Consider the following 21,273-nt stretch of genomic DNA (forward strand, 5'->3'; position numbering starts at 1 on the left):
TCATCAGCCAACCAGGAAGCCTTGTTGTCCAGAGTTTTCTTTAGGGTTTCATTACAAAGGTACAGTTGATTAAATCACTGGCCGTGTGCTTGGCTTCGATCTCCAGCCCTCCTGTCCTCTTGGAAGGTTGGTAGTGGGTGGGACTGACCGTTTCAACACTCATCACATGCTTGGCATTTCAGGCATGGCTAATCCATCCTTTGAAACTAAGGACCCACACCTCATTAGCATAATACAGGGAGAGTTGGAAGGGGCTCCTCAGAATACAAAAGACAGCCCAAATCAGGGAGTTCCAAGGGTTTCTGAAGCTCTTTGCCAGGAACTGGCGACAAAGACCAGATCTATTCTTGTTTATCTGACAGTTGGTATATGTGGTAGTACTCAAACATTAAGTGGATATGTGAAGTTAACACATTTAGACTTCCAAGTGTCTTGAAAGCCAAAGCCAGAGGAGAAAGCCTTTAGATTTGGCAAGAAGAAGCTCATGGATGTAGGGGAAATGGTAGGCTCAGAAGGAAATGACAACAGTCATACATACATAATACATGTACATGCCTATCTGCTTTAAACAACTGCTGATGTCCATCTAAATATCTGTCTATCTCAACAGTCACAATCCAAGCCTGTGGAGAGTGTGCAGTTGTAAGCAGAGCCCGGCTCACTACTGGCTTAGGAGACCTTGATTTGGCAGGGCCCCATGGGAAGAGACAAGAGGTGAGTGAGGTGGAGGAGTCTGAGAGCAAGATGACCGAATCACAGGAACCGAGGGCCAGGAAAAGGGTTTCATCCCGGGAAGAGACCCCTCCTCTAAGACTTAAAGGAGAAGGAAGGAGTTAATCGGAAAAATACAGAAGGGTTCACAAATATGGCGCACGTAAAGCTGGATGAGAGCAGATATGTTAATAACAGAGGTCACACATGGAACGCGATTTCAGCGAGGTGAGGCGAGACGTTTCAGAGGACGTGGAGGTGATGATTTCAAGTGGAGTTGAAGACGCTTGGGAAGAGGTAATGGGGCCCGTCAAGGGAGGCATGTGTTACTCTTTTATACCATGAACTGATTCTTTAAAAAGCTATTGCGTGATGGCCTCTAGAAGTTTCTCCCAGCATTACTAGTCCAGGAATCTATGACTTCTGAGTAAGTGCATCTCATTGACCATAGAATATATCCCTGCTCCACAACTTCCTGGTGTCTGCACTCTCTTGAAAGAAGGAAGGAAATATATGTGCAGGAATAAAACATATCCAAGCAGTCAGAACCACTGGTGAAAAGACACAGGAAAAAGAAAGAAGGAAGTGTATCTGAGGAGGTGATGATAACCAGGGACAATCTGGGGGTACTTGCTGACAGAGAAACTGATGGGAGAACCAAGTGTACCTGGGGCAGGTATCTTGGAAGCAGGTGGAGCTTTGGACAGGTGTGGCAGGCACTCTGGGTTGACTGACCCAACCCCACCCACGGCTGTCTTCACCGCCCGCCTTTATGGAGTCACTTTTAAGCTGCAAGCAATGCATGACAACGGTTCCAGGTAACGAAACATAAGACGTTGCTGGATGAGGCTTCGAATAAGACGCCCTGTGGGTAGGTGTCCTCCACTTTTCTGTCCCTCCAGCCTGATGATGAGCCCGCCATGCAGAGGTGCAACAGCTACTCTCAGTGGCAGGAAGACTCAGCTAGACAACTCAAGAGGGCGGAGCCAGAAGGAGCTAGGGATGAGCGTGCCCCGGGTGACACTCGGCCATCTCTGGAGACATCTTTTTAAAAGAACTGATTTACTTATTTGGCTGTGACGGGTCTTTCTCTTCATGGCACACGGGCTCTCCAGTTGTGTTGTATGGGCTCCAGAGGGTGTGAGCCTAGTTGTCTCTCAGCACATGGGATCTTAGTTCCCTGACCAGGGATCGAACCCACATGCCCTGCACTGCAAGGCGGATTCTCAACAGGGAAATCCCTGGAGACGTTTTTGACTATTGCCCTCGGGCGTGGTGCGCACGCATCTCCTGGGTAGGGAACCAAGGGCTGCTGCTCAACGTCTTACACGGCTTACACCGTGAAGAACTATCCAGGCCCGAATACCAACTGTCACGGTGGAGACAATCTGCTCCCGGGGAAGCCTGATGGAGCTGTTGAGTGAGTCCTGTATTGCCCGCCTTAGGATTTCATCAAATGGGACCAAAAAAACCCAATTGTTTAAGCACCTGACTTGGGCTATCTGTAATGTGTGGCTGAGTGAATCTCAAGTTCCTAGAGCAGAGGAAGCTCTTGGATGGAAGCCCATCCCAGGGTAATCTCCAGACGACACTTCCTTTAGATGACTTTTTTTGGCACGTTCCACGGTTGTATGGGACATCCCGACTTATCTTTGAAGCAGAGAGAAGACAACCATTCAGTCGCTTCTTTCGCTAGAAGATGCCAGCACCAACGGTGCCCTCCACCCACGTCGCCAGTAGGATCGGCTGGGTCCAAGATCACAGGCCTAAACGAGAGGTTAGGAGTCATTAGAAGCATGCTTTTTCAGAACTGGTGGCCTCAGAATTAGGGGCCCATTCTCTTTTTCATGATAAAACAATGTGTCTTTCTAGCTTAGATGTCAGTCATTCCAATGTACCGAAACAGTTCGAAAGGATTTCCTAGAATTAAATCATATTTGTCAGAAAAGTTTTGAAAGCTATTCGTTATTACGCACGTGAAGGCATGATATAAACATCTCCCCATGCTGGTGCAACTGAAATATGATTTATTTAATCAACTCTATTTCCCAGATGGCTCAGTGATTAAAGAACTTGTCTGCCAACACAGGAGATGCAAGTTTGATCCTTGGGTTGGGAAGATCCCCTGGAGGAGGGAAATGGCAACCTACTCCAGTATTCTTGCCTGAGAAATCTCATGGACAGAGGAACCTGGGGGGCTACAGTCCATGGGGTTGTGAGGAGTCGGACATGACTGAGTGACCGAGCACAGACTGTCAAGTTGGTCACACCCATGGCTGGCAAGCCACGGTATCTTTTTCTCTTTTTTCACCCTCCTTCCTCCATTCTTTCTCAATGTTCCTTTCTTTCCTCTCGCTTCCCTTGTTTTGGCTCCCCGCTGCTGGCGCTGAGTGGATGCACTAAGATTCCTTCCTATTCTTGAGGATAACCGTTTTGTAGGATGGAGATGGGAACCTGATCTAATAAATAACCTGTAGGATCCTTCAGCAGTGAATAATAGCATTAGTTCTCAGGGACACTCTTCCAACTCCCACACCTTTTAGACCTGCTAACGAATCCCTGCTTTTCCTTCTGACCTAGAAAGATGAAAGCAACTCAGGACCTGGTACCCTGGTCCTTCCCTCTCTGTTCCTCCTGGATGACATTTCCCCTGCCTCCCTGGAGACCGTGGGAGGTTCTGACGGTCAGCACAGTTCCCTTCTCAGTTTCATATGAGGAATAATGAATCAGGGTCCCTGGGAGGTGAATTCCGGTCACCAAAATAGTGTTGGAGGGAATAAGGGTAAGAAACGGAGGGGTTTGGGGCACCTGGTTCTCCGGATCTGGCCCAGGAGGAAGTTCCGCAGAATCTCATCATCAAAACTGTAGTTGACCGTCCAGAAGACACAGAGATGCTGATATTGTATGACCAACTCCAGGACCGTCCGGAAACCTTCAGCCATGTCAAAATCCTGTGCCCCGCTCCCCTTCTCCCAGGCGTAGATGCTGAGCAGCTCCAATGCATACTTAGGGGGCAGAGACCCCTTTTGCTTCAGTTTTTTTTCACACTGAGGGGAGAGTGGAAACATCAGACGATACTGGTTAAAGCAGGGAGGTGACATGAGTGTAGCAAGAAGGTACACACGAAGGATGCTGCGGCCACAGCAGGACAACCGAGTCATGAGACACAGCCCTGGGGGGATTGGTCTGCTGGGGGCCTGAGAAGGGCCGCCCTGCAGCTCAAAGGCAGCCAATCAGGCTTCTTTGTTGAACTTTGCCTTTATGTGCCCTCCCAGAGTTATAACACAATCTTGTCCTGGATTTCAGTGGCTGGGACGGTAGAGAATCTGCCTGCAATGAGGGAGACCTGAGTTCCATCTTTGGGTCGGGAAGATTCCCTGGAGAAGGGCATGGCAACCCACTCCAGTATTCTTGCCTGGGGAATCCCATGGACAAAGGAGCCTGGCGGGCTACAGTCCATGGGGCCGCAAAGAGTTGGACACAACTTAGCCACTAACACTTTCACCACTTCCTAAAGCCCCGCTCTGCTAATTATGTGGCCAGACATTCCACCTCCATCATTCATTCCTGATCCTCCAATGTCCCTACCCAGCAGGCAGAGGTCACCATGATGAAGTCATGGGGAAGCGAAGTGACTTGCCCAAAGTCACCTAGGAGCCCTGAGCACTCTGAGCTCCCCGGGGCTTGGCATAGAGCTGGAAACCACAGATTTGGTCTTTTCCAGCTTCAGGAATCTGGACACAGAAAGGGAACATCTCCCGAAAGAGCAGCTATTGTGTGGGGCTCAGAAAGTGCCCCATGAGCTGATGGAAGTGAAGGGAGGTAAACCAGTATAGAAAATGCAGCCCCTGGTGCCGCCTGTCATTCCAACCTGCCTTCCAAGAGTAGCATCTGTGTGTATCATGGGCACCCATCAGAAGGTAAGCCATGACTTGTAGGCTTGCACATCCCAACTTCATCCTCCCTTCGGCTCCAGAATTATTTGGGTGCCAGAGCAAAGGCAAAATAAGCCACATGTAGCAGCTTTAGGGGTATGAGGGGCTTACATCTGACCCAACTCAATGGGGTTAGTGGTGTAAACACCACAAAGACACTCAGGTTAAGAGCGGGAAGATTCCTTCATGTGGTTCAGTCTCCACCCAGCTTGGGCAAGTGTGAGCACCAGGTAAGGACTGGTTTCGTGGTCACAGAGTACTGATAAAAATAAAGACCAGGACGGTCCGGTGGCTAAGAATCTGCCTGCCAATGCAGAGGACTCGCATTCAATCCCCAGTCTGGGAAGACCTCACATGCAGCGGGGCAACTGAGCCCCAAGTGCTACTGAGGCCTGCATGCCTAGACCTTGTGCTCCAGCACAAGAGAAGCCCGCACACCGCAACTTGAGAGTAGCACCTGCTCGCTGCAACTGGAGAAAGCCCACGTGCAGCAACAATGCAGCCCACATGCAGCCCACGCCCAGCGCAATCAGAAATCAACACAATAAGGGCTTCCCTGGTGGCTCAGTGGTAAAGAATCTGCCTGCCAATGTAGAAGACACAAGTTTGATCCCTGCTCTGGGAAGATCCCGCATGTGGCGGCGCAACTGAGCCCATACACCACAACTACCGAGCTTGCGCTCTAAAGCCCGGGAGCTGCAACTGCTGAAGCCTGCGCACCGAGAGCCCGCGCTCCGCGACAAGAGAAGCCACCACAATGAGAAGCCCGTGCACCGCACTGGAGAGTAGCCCCCACTTGCCGCAACTAGAGAAAAGCCCAAGCAGCAACCAAGACCCGGTAAAGCCAAAAATAAGTAAAAGCATTTCAAAAAATACAATAAATAGATCATTAAAAATAACAATAATGAGGTGGCTCTAGGAAAAGAGCCGTCGTACCCCTTTCTACCAGTGCTTCAGCAGGCGGATTAAATCCTTCAGTTTCAGGGGCAGGGAGCGAACAAAATTGCGCTGTAGCTTCGTGAAACACGCAGAAAATTCTCCCTCCAGGAAGACATCAGAAGGTTTGTACAAATGGATGAGTTCAGTATAGGTCCTGGGGCTGGGTGTGGAGCCAGACTTCAGTTCACCTAGCATGGGCGAGAAATTTACATTATGCTATAGTCTCTCTAGACAGTAACAGATCTCAAAACACTGTTAATGTAATTTAATCCTGGGAAATTACTTTGAACTCCATTGGTGTATGTAAACTACTGATGTCTAATATCTCCGGAGTAGTGAGTTATTAAAAATTATATGGTTTATATGACTATAGATGGCATTATTAAAGTGTTATCTAGATCTGCACTGTCCTATAGGGTAGTCATCAGCCAGGATGGCTATTTGCATTCAAACTCATTAAAGGAAAATTGAAAAATTTAGTTCCTCAGTAGCACTAGCCATATTTCAAGCTCTCCATAGATACAGAACATAATATAGGACATTTTTGTTATTGCAGAAAGGCTTTCTGGACAGCGCTAACCTGAACTTTGGAAACTATGGCCCCCAGATGACACCTGGCCCCTTTCTTATTTTTATAAATAAAGCTTTATTAGAACACAGTCATGCTCACTTATTAATGTATTGCCTATGACTGCTTTCAAGCTACAAAGGCAGAGTTGAGTAGTTGTGATGGATACATTATGGTCCTTAAAGCTGAAAATATTTGCTCTCTTATCTTTTATAGGGCTTCCCTGGTGGCTCAGATGGTAAGGAACCTGCTTGCAATGCAGGAGACCCAGGCTTGAAAAAGTTAGCTGACCCTCAATCTATATACTCTCATTTCCTCTCTAAAGACACTAAGAACCATTCAGAAGGAAAGTACCAGAGTCTTCTTGATTTTGATTTGGAAAATGCCTGACGTAGCCTTGGTTTCTTTTAATACATCATTGTGTATCTGTCACTTACAAATTGAATTTCTAAAGGAAATTTTTGCCTATGATTGAAAGTGAACACCCAGATTTCCTGTTTTTGCCTCAGAATTTCTCCCAAAGTCTATTTTTAAAATTTCCTTCCCTAGTACTTGAGACATTTTATCTATAAATGTGTACTGAATTCCTGTGTACCTCATTCTTTGATCTGAGAAGACAATGGCACCCCACTCCAGTACTCTTGCCTGGAAAATCCCATGGATGGAGGACCCTGGTGCTGTAGTCCCTGGGGTTGCTGTGAGTCGGACACGACTGAGCGCCTTTGCTTTCACTTTTCACTTTCATGCATTGGAGAAGGAAATGGCAACCCACTCCAGTGTTCTTGCCTAGAGAATCCCAGGAACGGGGGAGCCTGATGGGCTGCTGTCTATGGGGTCACACAGAGTCGGACATGACTGAAGTGACTTAGCAGCAGCAGCAGCGAGTGATACCCTGGGAATATACGATGCAGGTTCTGGCTGTTGCTGTTGTTGAGTCGCTAAGTCGTGTCTGACTCTGAGACCCCATGGACTGCAGCCTTCCAGGCTCCTCTGTCCATGGGGTTCTCCAGGCAAGAGTACTGGAGTGGGGATCGAACCTGCATCTCCTGCATTGGCAGGCGGATTCTTTACCACTGAACCACCAGGGAAGCTCTCTGGCCTTCATCAGGATACTTAAATGAGAATAAAAATGCACACAGGTGTAAGATGCTGGTGTCATCATATCACCTGTTGGGGCACTGGACCCAAGGCTGATTAGTAAGTCGCATGACTTTCCCTCTACACTGCCCCTGCCTCCATCACACCAGAATCCTTCCTTCTTCCATCACGCCAGAAGCCTCTTCCAGAGGCTCAAGTCTCGGGAGTCTTACCTAGGGCATTAAACGCAGGCAGCACATCAAAGTCAACACTTTCATTGAGGACTTTGGATTTCAGAGTGAAGCTTAGCACCCAGGGAGGCTTCCATTTTGAAATCTCAAACTTCACTTCAAAATCCTTCTCCTGCCGACAGGCTTCCAGCTGCTCATGGATTTCCTTGATGATGTTGTATCTCTCATTTTTTGGGGAGGTGTAGCTTTTCAGCGAGTTTGCGAACACTACGAGGCTGGCATCAGAGCCAGTCTTCAGAGCCGTGCCTTTCACAGTCGACCCCCCCTAGGGAAGAAAGGCAAATCGAGATACAGAGTTTTCTGGAGCTTGAGCCCCTCGCCCCTCGCCCCTCGCCCCTGTGGGCTGGCACCTGTTGGGCTAATTGATGAGGTTGCCAGGGATAGTCCCAAGTTTGTGTCTCCAATTAGGGCTGAGTCCTAAGCGGAGAGTTTCATTTTCCCAATAGAATCCTCTGATTCCAAAGGTGGTTTGTCTCACACTTTTTGATGTGTGAATTTACCCACAAACAACAGATAGGTTAGTTTTAAATTACCTGCTTCTCAAGTCAACGTCCTAAATACTTCTGGTAAAGACTTCATAGCTTTACAGACTCAGGGACACAGAGAGCAGACTAGTGGTTACAGTGTGGGGAGGGGCGGGGGCAGGGCCCACAGAGGTGGGGTGTAAGAGGTGCAAACTCTTAGGGATAAATAAGCTACAGCGACATACTGTACGCCATGGGGAATAAAGCCACTATTTTATAATAACTATAAGTGGAGGGCGCTCAGTTGCTCAGTCTTGTCTGCCTCTTTGCGACTCCATGGACTGTAGCCCTCCAGGCTCCTCCGTCTGTGGAATTCTCCAGGCAAGAATATTGGAGTGGGTTGTCGTCTTCTCCTCCAGGAGATCTTCCCAACCCAGGAATTGAACATATATCTCCTGGGTTGCAGGTGGATTCTTTACCGCTGAGCCACCATTTAAATTACATTGTCTTACAAAATCGTGAATCACTATATCATACACCTTGCGTGTGCATGCTCAGTCGCTCAGTTGTGTCTGACTCTTTGCGACCCCATGGACTATAGCCCACCAGGCTCCTCTTTCCATGGGATTCTCCAGGCAAGAATACTGGAGTGGGGTGCCATCTCCTACTCCAGGGGATCTTCCCGGACACAGGGATCAAACCCGAGCCTCTTGCATCTCTTGCATTGGCAGGTGGATTCTTCACCACTGTGCCACCAGGGAAGCCCAACCGTATGTATACCTTACTGTACCTTGTATGATACTGTACAGCAACTATACTTGAAGTCAATCATTTTAAAAAGAGACCATAGTGAGGAAAAAATATCCTCAACTAATAGTAAAAATCTAAAATTTTCCCACTACAAGAGATACACTACAAGCCAAGGATGGGCAAGGAGGGCCAAGCAGTGATCCTTCACCTCTGGGTCAACCTTGGAGGCTAACGCAGAATCGGAAGTCTGTTGGGAACGGGAACCCCCTGGTGGTCCAGCGGTTAGAACTCCGTGCTCTCAATGCCGTGGGTTTGATACCTGGTGTGGGAATAAAGACCCTGCGAGACACACAACGTGCCCCGCCCCAGAGCCTATCACGAATGACTTCAGCAGTGCCTCAGCACCCTCCGCTGAGAACTGGGGTCCCAGGTGCTGCTCTCCCCAGCTTCCCTCCCACATCCTTTGCCCTCACGTTTCTGGTGGTCACAACTCTTGCCGAGATCCAGGGACTACTTAGTTCCCCGCAAAGAACAAAGAAAAAAGCCAGGGCTCACCTGGATAACTTGAATCTTTGTAGTTGAATGTCGAAAGCAATTTTCTTCAAGGAATGAACAGATGATTTTAAGAGCTTTCTTGATCTGGTCTTGGAAAGTCTGGTTGGGCTGGAGAAAGTCCTTGACGAACTTATCTAGCAGATGGCCTGGGGTTATGTAGAGTGATGCAGGCTGTGGAAGGAGCCAGCTGTGAGATGCCCCCTGGCAGCCACCACCCCCCATCCCGCTTCCTCCCCTGCCTTCTCTGTTCCACCAACCCCTCCCTCCTGCTCTCCAACCCTCCTGCTGGTACCTTTGTCATCATGAGTTCTCACATCAACATACCCTAAGAGCATGCCTGAGAGTTCCAGGTGGTGCCCAAGATCCGCCTGAAACAAAAGCTCCCCTCCTTGCTCCTCCTTACCCCCTAGGAGAGATCTGGCTCCTTCTCCCAAACAGGTTTGTGATGCCCTGGGCTCTGAACCACTCTCTCATTTCCACTTTCTGTTCTGGCTTCGTCTGCCAGTTGCCAGTATCTCCTATGAATAGCTTCTCATATTCCTTCATTATTTTCCCATTGATTGTGGGTATTGTTGACTCCTGATGATCACACTCATTCCTTTTTTCGAGGTTCTGTCAGCCTCTGTCAGACACCCTGTGCCCAGGTGGACTGGGTTTCCAGGCGCTGCTGTAACAAACCACGGTTCTGGAGACTAAACTCCTGAAATCAGAGCATGGGCAGGGCCAGGCTCTCTCCCAAGACTCCGGGGAGAATCCTTCCTCGCATCTTTCAGCTTCTGGTAGTCCTGTAGTCTTCCTTGTCTCGTGGCGGCATCACGCCTGCCCCTGCCTCCGTTGTCACGTGACCTCGTCCACTCTATGTCTGTCCCTGAGTGTCTTCCTATATGACCCAGTCATAGGATCCAGAGCCCATGCTGATCCAGGGTGACCCCTTAACTGATGATACCTGCAAAGACACTGCTTCCAAAGAAGGTCACACGCTGAGGATCTGGGGGGATGTGAATTTCCCGGGACACTATTCGACCCTTCACGGCAGGGGATGTTGTTCCCTCTAAGTGTGTTGAAGAGAGGGATGTCCTGGGGTCGGAGGGGCTGTGTGCTCATTCTGAAGGGGGCAGTTCCCTGCTCTCAAATCAAATGGGGTCGTGGAGGGTGGGACCTGCTCACTCCCTCGCACCTCTGGTTGCTTCTGGAAGGAAACCACATTCTGATGAGTAAAGGGGATCTGACACCCGCCCAGAAGTGTGGTTCTGTCCTCTTCAGTAGAAAACGTCAGATGGCACATGCCCTGTAGACCACAGCTCAAGACACCTCACCCGAGCCTCTTCTCTTTGCTGTTTTGCTCAGGCCTCAGCCTGCAGAGGCAGTTTGCTTCTTGCTCTGGGCAGGGAAAACAGCGGTACCCCTCCTCAATGTCCGCGTCCTGTTCTCTGACTCTGCCTACCTTATGCAAAGATGGGACCTAGCAGATATGATCAGACTTGTGTGGATCGATGTGCTTCTCCTTTGGGGAGGGGAGGGGGAAGTCAATGCATCTGGCTGCGTCATTAGTTCCCATCTCCCGCCTCACTTCTCACTCTCACGCCCCACCCCCATAGTGTGTGAAAGGAGCTCAGGGCCTGATCCAGCATTTGCTGGGGGGCCACCACCCACATCTCCTGGGCTCTGCTCCATTTCACCTGTCACCACCTTCTCACCTGCTTCCTCTCTTGCAGAAACTAACTCTCTTGCAAACTCTCGTTTGCAGATGCCCCCATTCTTCTTTGTTCAACTTTACACTTTACCATCATTTTAATGGAAGGGAAGGCCCCTAAGGGTGTGTGTACAGATTGAACTGTGTCCTCCTAAAAACTGCATTGAAGTCCCGACCTCTAGGCCCTATTCATGTGAGCTTATTTGGAAACAGAGTCTTTGAAAAGAGGTAATCAAGTTAAGGGGCCACCCCTGGTCGTTCAGTGGTAAAGAATCCACCTGCTAATACAGGAGGTGCAGGCTTGATCCTTGGGTGAGGAAGATCCATTGGAGCCGGAAATGGCAACCCACTCCAGTATTCTTGCCCAGGAAATCCTGTGGACAGAGGAGCCTGGGGGGCTAGTCCATGGGGTCACAAAAAGAGTCGGACAGTGAGCAAACAGTGAAAAGAATCGAGTTAATGAGGTTGTTACTGTGGGTCCCTTATTCTGTATGATTGGGGTCCTTATAAGAAGAGCAGAGAAAAAAAAAAAAAGAAGAGCAGAGAGACGCAGAGACAGACAAGCATGCAGGGAAGACGTTGTGATGACACAAGAGAGGCTCACGCGACAACAGAGGCAGGGACTGGGGTGACGCTGCCACACGCCAAGGATTTCTTGCAACCATCAGAAGCTGGAAGAGGCATGGAAGCACTCTCCCGTGGAGCCTTCAGAGGGAGCACAGTCCTGCTGATGCCTTGATCTTGGACTTCTAGTCCCCAGAACTGAGACGGAATATATTTCTGTTGCTTTAAGCCACCAGTGAGTGGTACTCTGTCACAGCAGCTCTGGGCAACCAACTTAGGGTAATCTCAGATAGACTGTCGTCCAAGTGTCAGGCGGGCCCTGTCTGTAGCAGCACACCAGCTGTGCTGGAAAGCTCTCTCACCAGAACATTCCAAGATGGTCCAGGTGACTCGTTCTGCCTGAGAGAACGCAACCAGTTTTGAGCTTCGTGTTTTAGTTGCAGCCAGCAGGTGTTATCCATGCTCACATTATTGGTTGGGTCAGTTGGATCCAAGATTACTGGCCTATAAATTCCATTAGGTTAAAAAATAATAATCAGTTGGGTTGCTTGTGGGAGAAGAAATCAGTTTAAGGGAGAGGGCTGGACTGGGCACCCAGGAATCTGTATTTTACCTCCTGCAGTTCCTCCCAATTGCTGAAGTGCTTTGTCTAAGATGTCTAGCCTCTCTGGTCCTGTTTACTCTGCTTCACGGACATGTTCCATTCATAAGCTAATAAAACGGTCTCCTCTTTTTGCTGACCTGTCTCCTTAGCCCCTCTTTCTATGAGGGGAAGTGCTTGCTTTGTGGACAAAAGATGACAATGGTTTAGAATGTGAGAAATGTTGAAGCATTCCTCTTGCAGACAGACCTCTCTTTGCCTCCTTAACCACTGCAGCTCGTGTTCTTTTGACAGATCCCCTGGCTGCGGAAAGGGGGATGGACCCTCATTCTAAGGGGGCACAGCCTGGCATGCAGATAAAGAGGGAAGGAGAGATGGAATGGGAAGCTTGGTACCTTGGGGCTTGGAGCTGGCTCAGCAGGATGTTGCGGACGATCTCATCTCCAAAGTTGTAGTTGACTGTCCAATAGACACAGAGCTGCTCCTGCTTCTCAATGAGCCTCAGAACAGTCCTGACACCTTCAGCCATATCAAAGTCCTCCGCTCCACACCCCTGTTCCCAGGCGTAGACTGTAAGCAGCTCCAGTGCATATGGAGGCAGCAGGGAGGAATTGATCAGCTTTTCCTGGCACTGTGAGAGGAGAGAAGCCTGGCAGATAACTTGGGACCCGCGCCAGGGGTCTGAAAGCAAGAAACTAGAAGTCTATAGGAAGTCACCATCCCCTGCTAGTGACAGAAATGATATCGTGGCTAAAATCCCATAGACTGACAATAGCAAGTGTTGGCAAGAATGTGGAGCACCTGAAACTATCATCCACAGCTGATGGGAGTGTGAACTGGTGCAACCATTTGGGAACGCTATTCAGCTGTATTTACTAAAGTTAAATTTATATCTATATAGTTCACAAATTCATTCATGTGTGCCATGTGTATATGTATACACATATACATACATATTCATATATGTAGCTAAGTCGCGTCAGTCATGTCTGACTCTTTGTGACCCCATGGACTGTAGCCTGCCAGGCTCCTCTGTCCATGGGGATTCTCCAGGCAAGCATACTGGAGTGGGTTGCCATGCCCTCCTCATTCATGTATATATATATAATATATGAATATATATTGCATATATAAGGTATATGGACTTCCCAGGTGGAGCAGCAGTAAAAGATTCCACCCCACCAGACAATGCAGGAGATGCAGGAGACATGGGTTTGATCCCTGAGTCAGGAAGATCCCCTGGAGGAAGAAATGGTACCCCACTCCAGTATTCTTGCCTGGGAAATCCCATGGACAGAGGAGCCAGGTGGGCTACAGCCCATGGGTCGCAAAGACACAACTGAGCAACTGGGTATGCATGCGTGCGTGTGTCACACACACACACACACACACACACACACACACAGTATACCTTATAGTACAGCAGTTTCACTCCTGCATTTTTACCCAAGAGGAATTGACTGCTTCAAGTCACCAAAAAAAAAAGACATGTAGGGGAATATCCATTGTAGCCTAACTCCTGATAGCCCCAATTTGGGAGTGACCCATTCTCTTCGCAGTGGAACGCATCCAGGTACAGTGTGGTAACGCAATGGAGTAGTATCAAACAATGAAGAGCCTCGACTCCCTGCCACAACATGGAAAAACCTCTCAGGCCTAACACTGAGCGAGAGGTGGCAAACTTAAAGTACATTTAGTAAGATTCTGTTGACATCGAGTTTAAAAACCAACAAAACTAATCTGCGGTGACAGATGTTAGGACAGAGGTTTGTTTGGGAGCAGTATGGACTGGGAGTGGGCAGCCTGCTGGGGTGCAGGAAATGTGCCCTATTTGGATCTGAGGATTGCCTGCTGCTGCTGCTGCTGCTGCTAAGTTGCTTCAGCTGTGTCCGACTGTGCGACCCCATAGACGGCAGCCCACCAGGCTCCCCCGATAATGCACTGAGCCATATTCCTTTGTGTGTGTGTGTGTTTGTGGCATGTGGGATCTTACTTCCCCTACCAGGGTTCGAACCTGAACCCCTGTATTGGAACGGTGGTATCTTAACCCCTGGACGACCAGTCAAGTCCTGAGCTGTATTCTTGAATGCGAACATGTTCAGTTCAGTTCAGTTCAGTCACTCAGTTGTGTCCGACTCTTTGCGACCCTGTGGACTGTAGCCCACCAGGCTCCTCTGTCCATGGGATTCTCCAACCAAAAATACCAGACTGGGTTTCCTCCTCCAGGGGGTCTTCCTGACCCCAGGGTCTCTTGCATTGCAGGCAGCTTCTTTACTGCCTGTGCCATCATTCTTAACGTTGTTGTATTGACACTTAACCCAAGATGAATCATCTCAGTCAAAGGGAAACAGATGATAGATAGCAATAGACACACAATTTGAAATTTACCTTTTGAAACCAGTGCTTTACCAAGAGGATCAAATCCTTCAGTTTGCTGGGATAGTTGCTAAAAAACTTCTCCTGGAGTTCAGTGAAGCAGACTGAGAACTCACCAGGCCTGGCTTTCACCATATCCAAGGATCTTTTGAGTTCTCGATAGCTCCAGAGGCTAGACTTCTCACTTAAGCCTGGTGTGAAAGAGAAGCAGAACTTCTGATTTTCAGGGACCCTAGCCTCGGTGAGCCCACAAAGAGGCTGGATGCAGCTAGATAGCACACGCTCACTGCTTCATGTATAAGAGGATGGGGTTATTTACATAAAAGGTGAGGGGTGGTCTGTCCTGCTAGATAATAAAATGTAGTTAGGCTAATATTTAGTAAAGAATGTAATTTTAAAATTCCCCTGTAGTTTACTTTTCTCAGAAATGAAATGAAATGAAATGAAATGCCAGTCGCTCAGTCATGACCAACCATCTGAGCTACCCAGGGAAGCCCTGCTTTTCTCAGAAAGCAACCATTATTGTTTCGTCTAGGGGAAAAAAAAAAAAAAAATTCAAGTTTGTAATGTGTCACTCTGCCGTCATCTCGTGGAAGCTTCTGGATACTTCATGTGAGGAAGACCTGGTCTTTCGTTCTCACATCATCCTTGCACGACTGGGAGAGCCAGCAGAGGGCGCTCTGGCCTTATCTCCAACCACCCTGCAGTGACCCAACAGACAGCGCTCTGGCCTTATCTCCAACCACTGTGCTCTGAACCAGAGGAGAGAACACAGGATTTCCTACGAATTCTGAGTCACAGTTATTGTTTGGTTTAGGGGGGAAAAAAAAAGAGAGAGAGAGATTCAAATTTGAAATGTGTAACTCTGCCGCCATCTCGTGGCAGCTCCTGGATACTACATGTGAGGAAGACCTGGTCTTTCCGTTCTTACATCATCCTTGCACGACTGGGAGAGCCAGCAGAGGGCGCTCTGGCCTTATCTCCAACCACCCTGCTGTGACCCAGAGAAGTTCAGTTCAGTTCAGTCGCTCAGTCGTGTCCGACTCTGCGACCCCATGAACCGCAGCACGCCAGGCCTCCCTGTCCATCACCAAACTCCCGGAGTCCACCCAAACCCATGTCCATTGTGTCGGTGATGGCATCCAACCATCTCATCCTCTGTCGTCCCCTTCTCCTGCCTTCAATCTTTCCCAGCATCAGGGTCTTTTTAAATGAGTCAGCTCTCAGAATCAGGTGGCCAAAGTATTGGAGTTTCAGCTTCAACATCAGTCCCTCCAATGAACACCCTGGACTGATCTCCTTTAGGATGGACTGGTTGGATCTCCTTGCAGTCCAAGGGACTCTCAAGAGTCTTCTCCAACACCACAGTTCAAAAGCATCAATTCTTCGTCGCTCAGCTTTCTTTATAGTCCAACTCTCACATCCGTACATGATACTGGAAAAACCAGAGCCTTGACTGGACAGACCTTTGTTGACAAAGTAATGTCTCTGCTTTTGAATATGCTGTCTAGGTTGGTCATAACTTTCCTTCCAAGGAGTAAGCATCTTTTATTTTCTTGGCTTCAATCACCATCTGCAGTGATTCTGGAGCCTCCCAAAATAAAGTCAGCCACTGTTTCCACTGTTTCCCCATCTGTTTGCCATGAACCAGAGGAGAGAACATAGGACATCCTACGAATTCTGAGTCACACTGTCTCTTCACCTTGTCTCCAGCCCCTCCTGCTGAAATGGAGCTGGACTCTATGTCCTTGCCTCCTCCCACACTTACCATGCTCTCTGTCTGCTTTTTGCCTGGGGAAAACTTCAGTCAAAGGATAAGTTTAACCAGAGAGATGAGAACATGCAGAAACAAAGGAAAAGAGTCAAAGGAGACCAAATAATAATAATATGTCTGCTTTTTGCCTGGGGAAAACTTCAGTCAAAGGATAAGTTTAACCAGAGAGAGGAGAACATGCAGAAACAAAGGAAAAGAGTCAAAGGAGACCAAATAATAATAATATAGTCATTAAACATAATTGAGCTACAGTCTATGGGGTTGCAAAGATACAGACTCCACTAAATGACTAACTCAACATTAAGCTTAGTCGAGGACCTCTGAGAGTTTCCTTCTCAAGGATTATAGATAACATTCTGAGCCATATCCATGAGCTGTCATATAGATACTGAAACTCCAGGTGGAAGAAGTTAGCTACGCGATGACCAGACTGTACCCATGACATGAGCTGCCGCAGTTCTGAGACTGGACCCCAAAGAAAATGGGAACAAACCGACCCTGGAACTGAAGATAAACTGCAGAAGATAAACTGCATCTAAAACAATTGAGATGATGCTGGTCAGATCACTGATGACCAGTTTGAAGATGCCTGTCGGAGCTGACTGTACTTTTTCTTCATGTAGCCCCCTCCCTCGGTCTAAAAAAGCTCGTCTCCACTGACGATCAGCGGGACGAGCTGACCTTTGGACAGATGTCTGCCCTCCCCTAAAGTTACTGGCATCTGAAATAAAGCTAATTTTCCTTTCCATCAGGTTGGCCTATTTGTTGACTTTTGGACCGTGAGCAGCTGGACCCACACACCTTTCAGTAACACTTTGAGTCAGGCATGTATTCTCAATCCTTACTGTCCGAAAGGCCCTGGAAGTTAGCTTTTTCTAGCTTTGATCTTACAGTTAGACAAAGGTGGGTTAGTAGTAGGATCAGGGTGAGAATTCAGAGTTGCCTAACTCACAAACTGCTGCATTATTTCCTCTGAACTAGGTCACCTTTCTGTGAATGTGAGTCATCAGGTTTTGTGTGTGTGTGTGTGTCCACCTTGAAGGCACCATGCCTGACTCTTAAAAGACTCGGGCTTTTATTCTAGCTCTGTCAGTAACTGGGTGTGACCCTGGATACAGTCATTTCTTTCTGATTCCATTTGTTTAATGAGGGGTTGGATGTCAACTCTGATAATTAAGTTTGTGATAATATATGTACCTAATGCTTGAGACTAAGCTGTGACTATGGTAAGTCTTATCCACTCAATAAACCAACCATCCATCCACCCAGTCAACCATCCTTTCATCCATCCACCCAGTCAACCATCCATTCATCTATCCAGTCAACCATCCATCCATCCATCCATCCATCCAACGATCCATCCATCTATCCAGTCAACCATCCATCCATCCATCCAGTCAACCATCCATCCATCCATCCTCCAACCATCCATCCATCCATCCATCCAGTCAACCATCCATCCATCCATCCTCCAACCATCCATCCATCCATCCAGTCAACCATCCTTCCATCCAACCATTGATCCTTTTAAACAGTTGCCCATGGAAGATCCTTGCCTTGATGTTGACCTGATTAGAGGGCAACTCCAAACCTGCTCTAGCTGAACTTTTCTCAGATGTTTTCCCCGTCCTCTACCTCTAACCAACGTTTATTCTAGTTTACATCTTCACTATGGTCTGCAGAAGAGCAGCAACCACCATGAGGCTGGTTGAAAATACAGAATTCTGGACCCCAATCTCTTGAATCAGAGCCATCATTTTAACAGGTTTCTCAGGGGATTTGTGTGCATATCACAGTTTGAGGAATTCTACTCTAGGTTCTAGAATCTAGAACATTTCCTCCAAAGTCAATTAGGAGTTAAAGGAGAGGTTCTAAAGAACAGAGTAAGCTCAAGGTAGAAGAAGTCTTCTCTCTTGAAAGTCTTCCCTGGTGGCTCAAACAGTAAAGAATCTGCCTGCACTGCAGGAGAAGAGGGTTTGATCCCTGGCTGGGGAAGTTCCCTTGGAGAAGAGAATGGCAACCCACTCCAGTATTCTTGCCTGGAGAATTCCATGGACAGAGGAGCCTGGCAGGTTACAGTCCATGGGGCCACAAAGAGTAGGACACACCTGAGTGATTAACACTTTCACTTTCTTTTCACTTTTAGGGGTATTTATTCCATCCCCATGCTGCCCACCACCCCTTTCATTGGCTTTGGCTTTGTTCTCTTGACAAGCCCTTCCAGACCCATACCTCCAACCCTCCCCACCACCCTGCACGCCCAGGAGGGCTCACCCAGAGCATTGAAGGCAGGCAGCACGTTGAAAGTGATGCTCTGCTGTTTTGTGGAAAGCTGGATAGTGACCCTGGAGCTCCTATTGGTGTTCTGGAGCTCCATCTTGGCTGCCAGTTTCCACGTGGACTCACAGTGCTTCATCTGTGCCCAGATTTTGCTGAGGAGTTCATATTGTCTTTTTTCCTGGTCCTGGAATTGCTCAAGGTCCCCGAAGAAGACGACAAGGATACCATCGGAGTTGCCTCTCAAGACCGTTCTCCGGCCATAGGAGCCACCCTACCAGCAACAGAGAAGCAGATGTGAAAGTCTGAACCCTCTGGGGTCACTGGGCACCCCAACAGGCAGAAGTATTTCTCAACTTGAGCAGAAGTTCCACATGTCACCATAGTCTAAGAGTTGAGTGGCCGGTGTTCATCGGTCCACCCAAATAGCTGAATCAGGGCACCCACAGCAGCATTTCCCCTACAAGCCCCAAACAGAAGGCAGCTTGGATGGCCATCAGCAGCAGAGCAGACAAATGTGGTGCGCCCACACAGCGGGATGCATGGCAACAACAAAATGATAACAGCTGCACGCGGCAACGCACGCCTCGTCAACCGGTGGGTTGAGAACAGAGCCCACACGTTACAGCCACACAGCGCACGGTGTCTTTAGACAGGGAGACCAACCTGCTCAGTTTTAGCCCCGAGACGTCCATGTCCCAGAAAACCCTTCAGTCGCAGACAAACCTGGAAGCTTGATCACTCTATGCGAAGTTTAAAAACAGGCAAAACTAATCTATGTTGTTAGAAGTCAGGAGAGTGGTGGGCTGGGGTTGAGGGTAATGAGTGGATAAGGGGCCCAGGGACTCTTGGGTGGAGGCTGGGAAAATTTTATTTCTTGATCTGGGTATAGGTCACATTGGTATGTTGTCTGTGGCAATCCATCAAGCTGTACACAAATCTGTGCACTTGTACATATTTTTTTAATGAGAAAAAAGTTAACAATTTTGAGAGGTAGGACTGCATGGTGGTTAAGGGTACATGCTCCCAAACAAACTGTTGCCATTGTTCAGTTGTTCAGTCGTGTCCAATTCTGCGACCCCACGCACTGGTGCCCACCAGGCTCCTCTGTCCCTGGGATTTCCCAGGCAAGAATACTGGAGTGGGCTGTCATTTCCTTCTCCAGGGGATCTTCCTGACCCAGGGATCGAACCCACGCTTCCTGTACCTTAGTGTGGATTCTTTACCACGGAGCCACCAGGGAAGCCCTCCCAAATAGATTACCTGAGCTTAAAATCCCAGGTCGAATGCCAACTAATAATAACTTCCCCAAGCTTCATTTTCCTTATCTGGGCCAAGACAGGAGCCATCATGTGTCCAGGTGTCTTTCCTCCTAGGGCCAGTGGGTGTGTGTAAGGGCAGAGGCCAGAAAGCACGTGACAGCAGAGGAGTGTGGTGCTGGAGAGCACAGGGGTGGGGCTGGGCACACGTAATCCCCTCCCCACCCTAGGGTCCTGGCAGCTTCCCAGTATCATTTCTTCCTCAAAATTCCAGAATCTTCAGCCTCCACCCTAGGGTTTGTGCCAGAGCACCCGATGAGGCTTCCCACCTCCTTGGAGTTAAGAAATCATAGAACATTCTTGAATAGTATTATTGAACTCTGGTAGGCTCAGTTACTCGTCTGTAAAATGGGGAGGATAAAAATGCCACAGGTAACCACAGCTGATTTACTGCTGTGGCTTTGTGCCAAGTCCTTGCCAGAACATTATGTGTTTAAGCCTCTTAACACTTGGCACTGAGTATTATTCCCCTCCCATTTTACACATTTGGACACCGAGGCACAGAGAGGTTAAGCAACCTACCCGGGGTCACACAGCAGTAAGGAGCAGAATCCACGCTCTCCCAACCTGTACCCCTAAACTCTACACCCTGGTCCATCATGTCACTCGAATGCGGGTTTAGACAAGGTGATGTCTTGCATACCCAGGGCCCAGAACACAGCACGTGCTCAGCACCAAGTCCTTCTGCCCCTTGGGTCCCAGAAGCACTGACCCCAGCCATCTACTCACTTTGGCCACCCCTGTCACGGTGAGGGACGGGCAGGGTTCCTGCAGGACTTCACAGATGGTGTCCACTGACTGGTCGATGTCTTTCTGACAGTCTTCAGAAGGCCTCAGGTGGTTCTGGATAAACTCCTCCAATTTCTCAGAAGGCTTTTCATAGAGGTGGGACTCCCTGCTGCCCATGGCTCTGACTGGCTGCTGAGATGACAGCTGGTGGCAGAGCGGGAGGCTGAGGAGAATAAGGAACTTCTGTGTGCAGGGGGAGGAGAGGGGAGAAAACCGAAACTCACACCAGGGGAAAAGGAAACTCAGAGTCTTCTGGCCCAACCCAGGCCTCGCCCCCAGCCTCTCCGCTGCTGTCAAGGGAGGCTTGTAGTTTAAAACATGACCCCTTGAGACAGATTATGAGGGCTTGATATGGGTTATGTCTGTGTCTTTGAGCACACTGCCAGCCCTTTTTGTGCCTCGATTTCCATCTGTAAAATGGGGGTAACTGTGGTACCTATCTCACAGGCTTAATACAAAGATTAAAATACTTGCAAAGTGCTTTGAACAGGACCTGAAATATGGCTAGTGCTGTAAAGTGTTTGTAAAGCAAATAATTTCATAGGGGGCCAGAGGTTTTCTTTTTTTTTAATAATTGAAGTATAGCTGATTTAAAATATTGTGTTAGTTTTCAGGAGTTTAGCAAACTGG

The 21,273-nt window shown here is 48.5% G+C and overlaps 1 protein-coding gene across 1 annotated transcript in view; it reads right to left on the bottom strand.

Moving 5' to 3' along the window:
- The window catches only part of OAS2 (2'-5'-oligoadenylate synthetase 2), a 27,941-nt gene continuing 6,668 nt past the window's right edge, over positions 1-21,273 (bottom strand). The window contains 11 exon segments of the mRNA NM_001024557.1: positions 1-1,202; positions 2,318-2,477; positions 3,520-3,758; positions 5,583-5,773; positions 7,464-7,746; positions 9,251-9,421; positions 11,870-12,011; positions 12,504-12,739; positions 14,497-14,675; positions 18,533-18,809; positions 20,584-20,826. Of these exon segments, the coding sequence (NP_001019728.1) occupies positions 1,113-1,202; positions 2,318-2,477; positions 3,520-3,758; positions 5,583-5,773; positions 7,464-7,746; positions 9,251-9,421; positions 11,870-12,011; positions 12,504-12,739; positions 14,497-14,675; positions 18,533-18,809; positions 20,584-20,760 (2,145 nt within the window). The 5' untranslated portion in view covers positions 20,761-20,826 and the 3' untranslated portion in view covers positions 1-1,112.

The sequence above is a fragment of the Bos taurus genome, chromosome 17, assembly GCF_002263795.3.
Source record: "Bos taurus isolate L1 Dominette 01449 registration number 42190680 breed Hereford chromosome 17, ARS-UCD2.0, whole genome shotgun sequence".
Taxonomy (NCBI): domain Eukaryota; kingdom Metazoa; phylum Chordata; class Mammalia; order Artiodactyla; family Bovidae; genus Bos; species Bos taurus.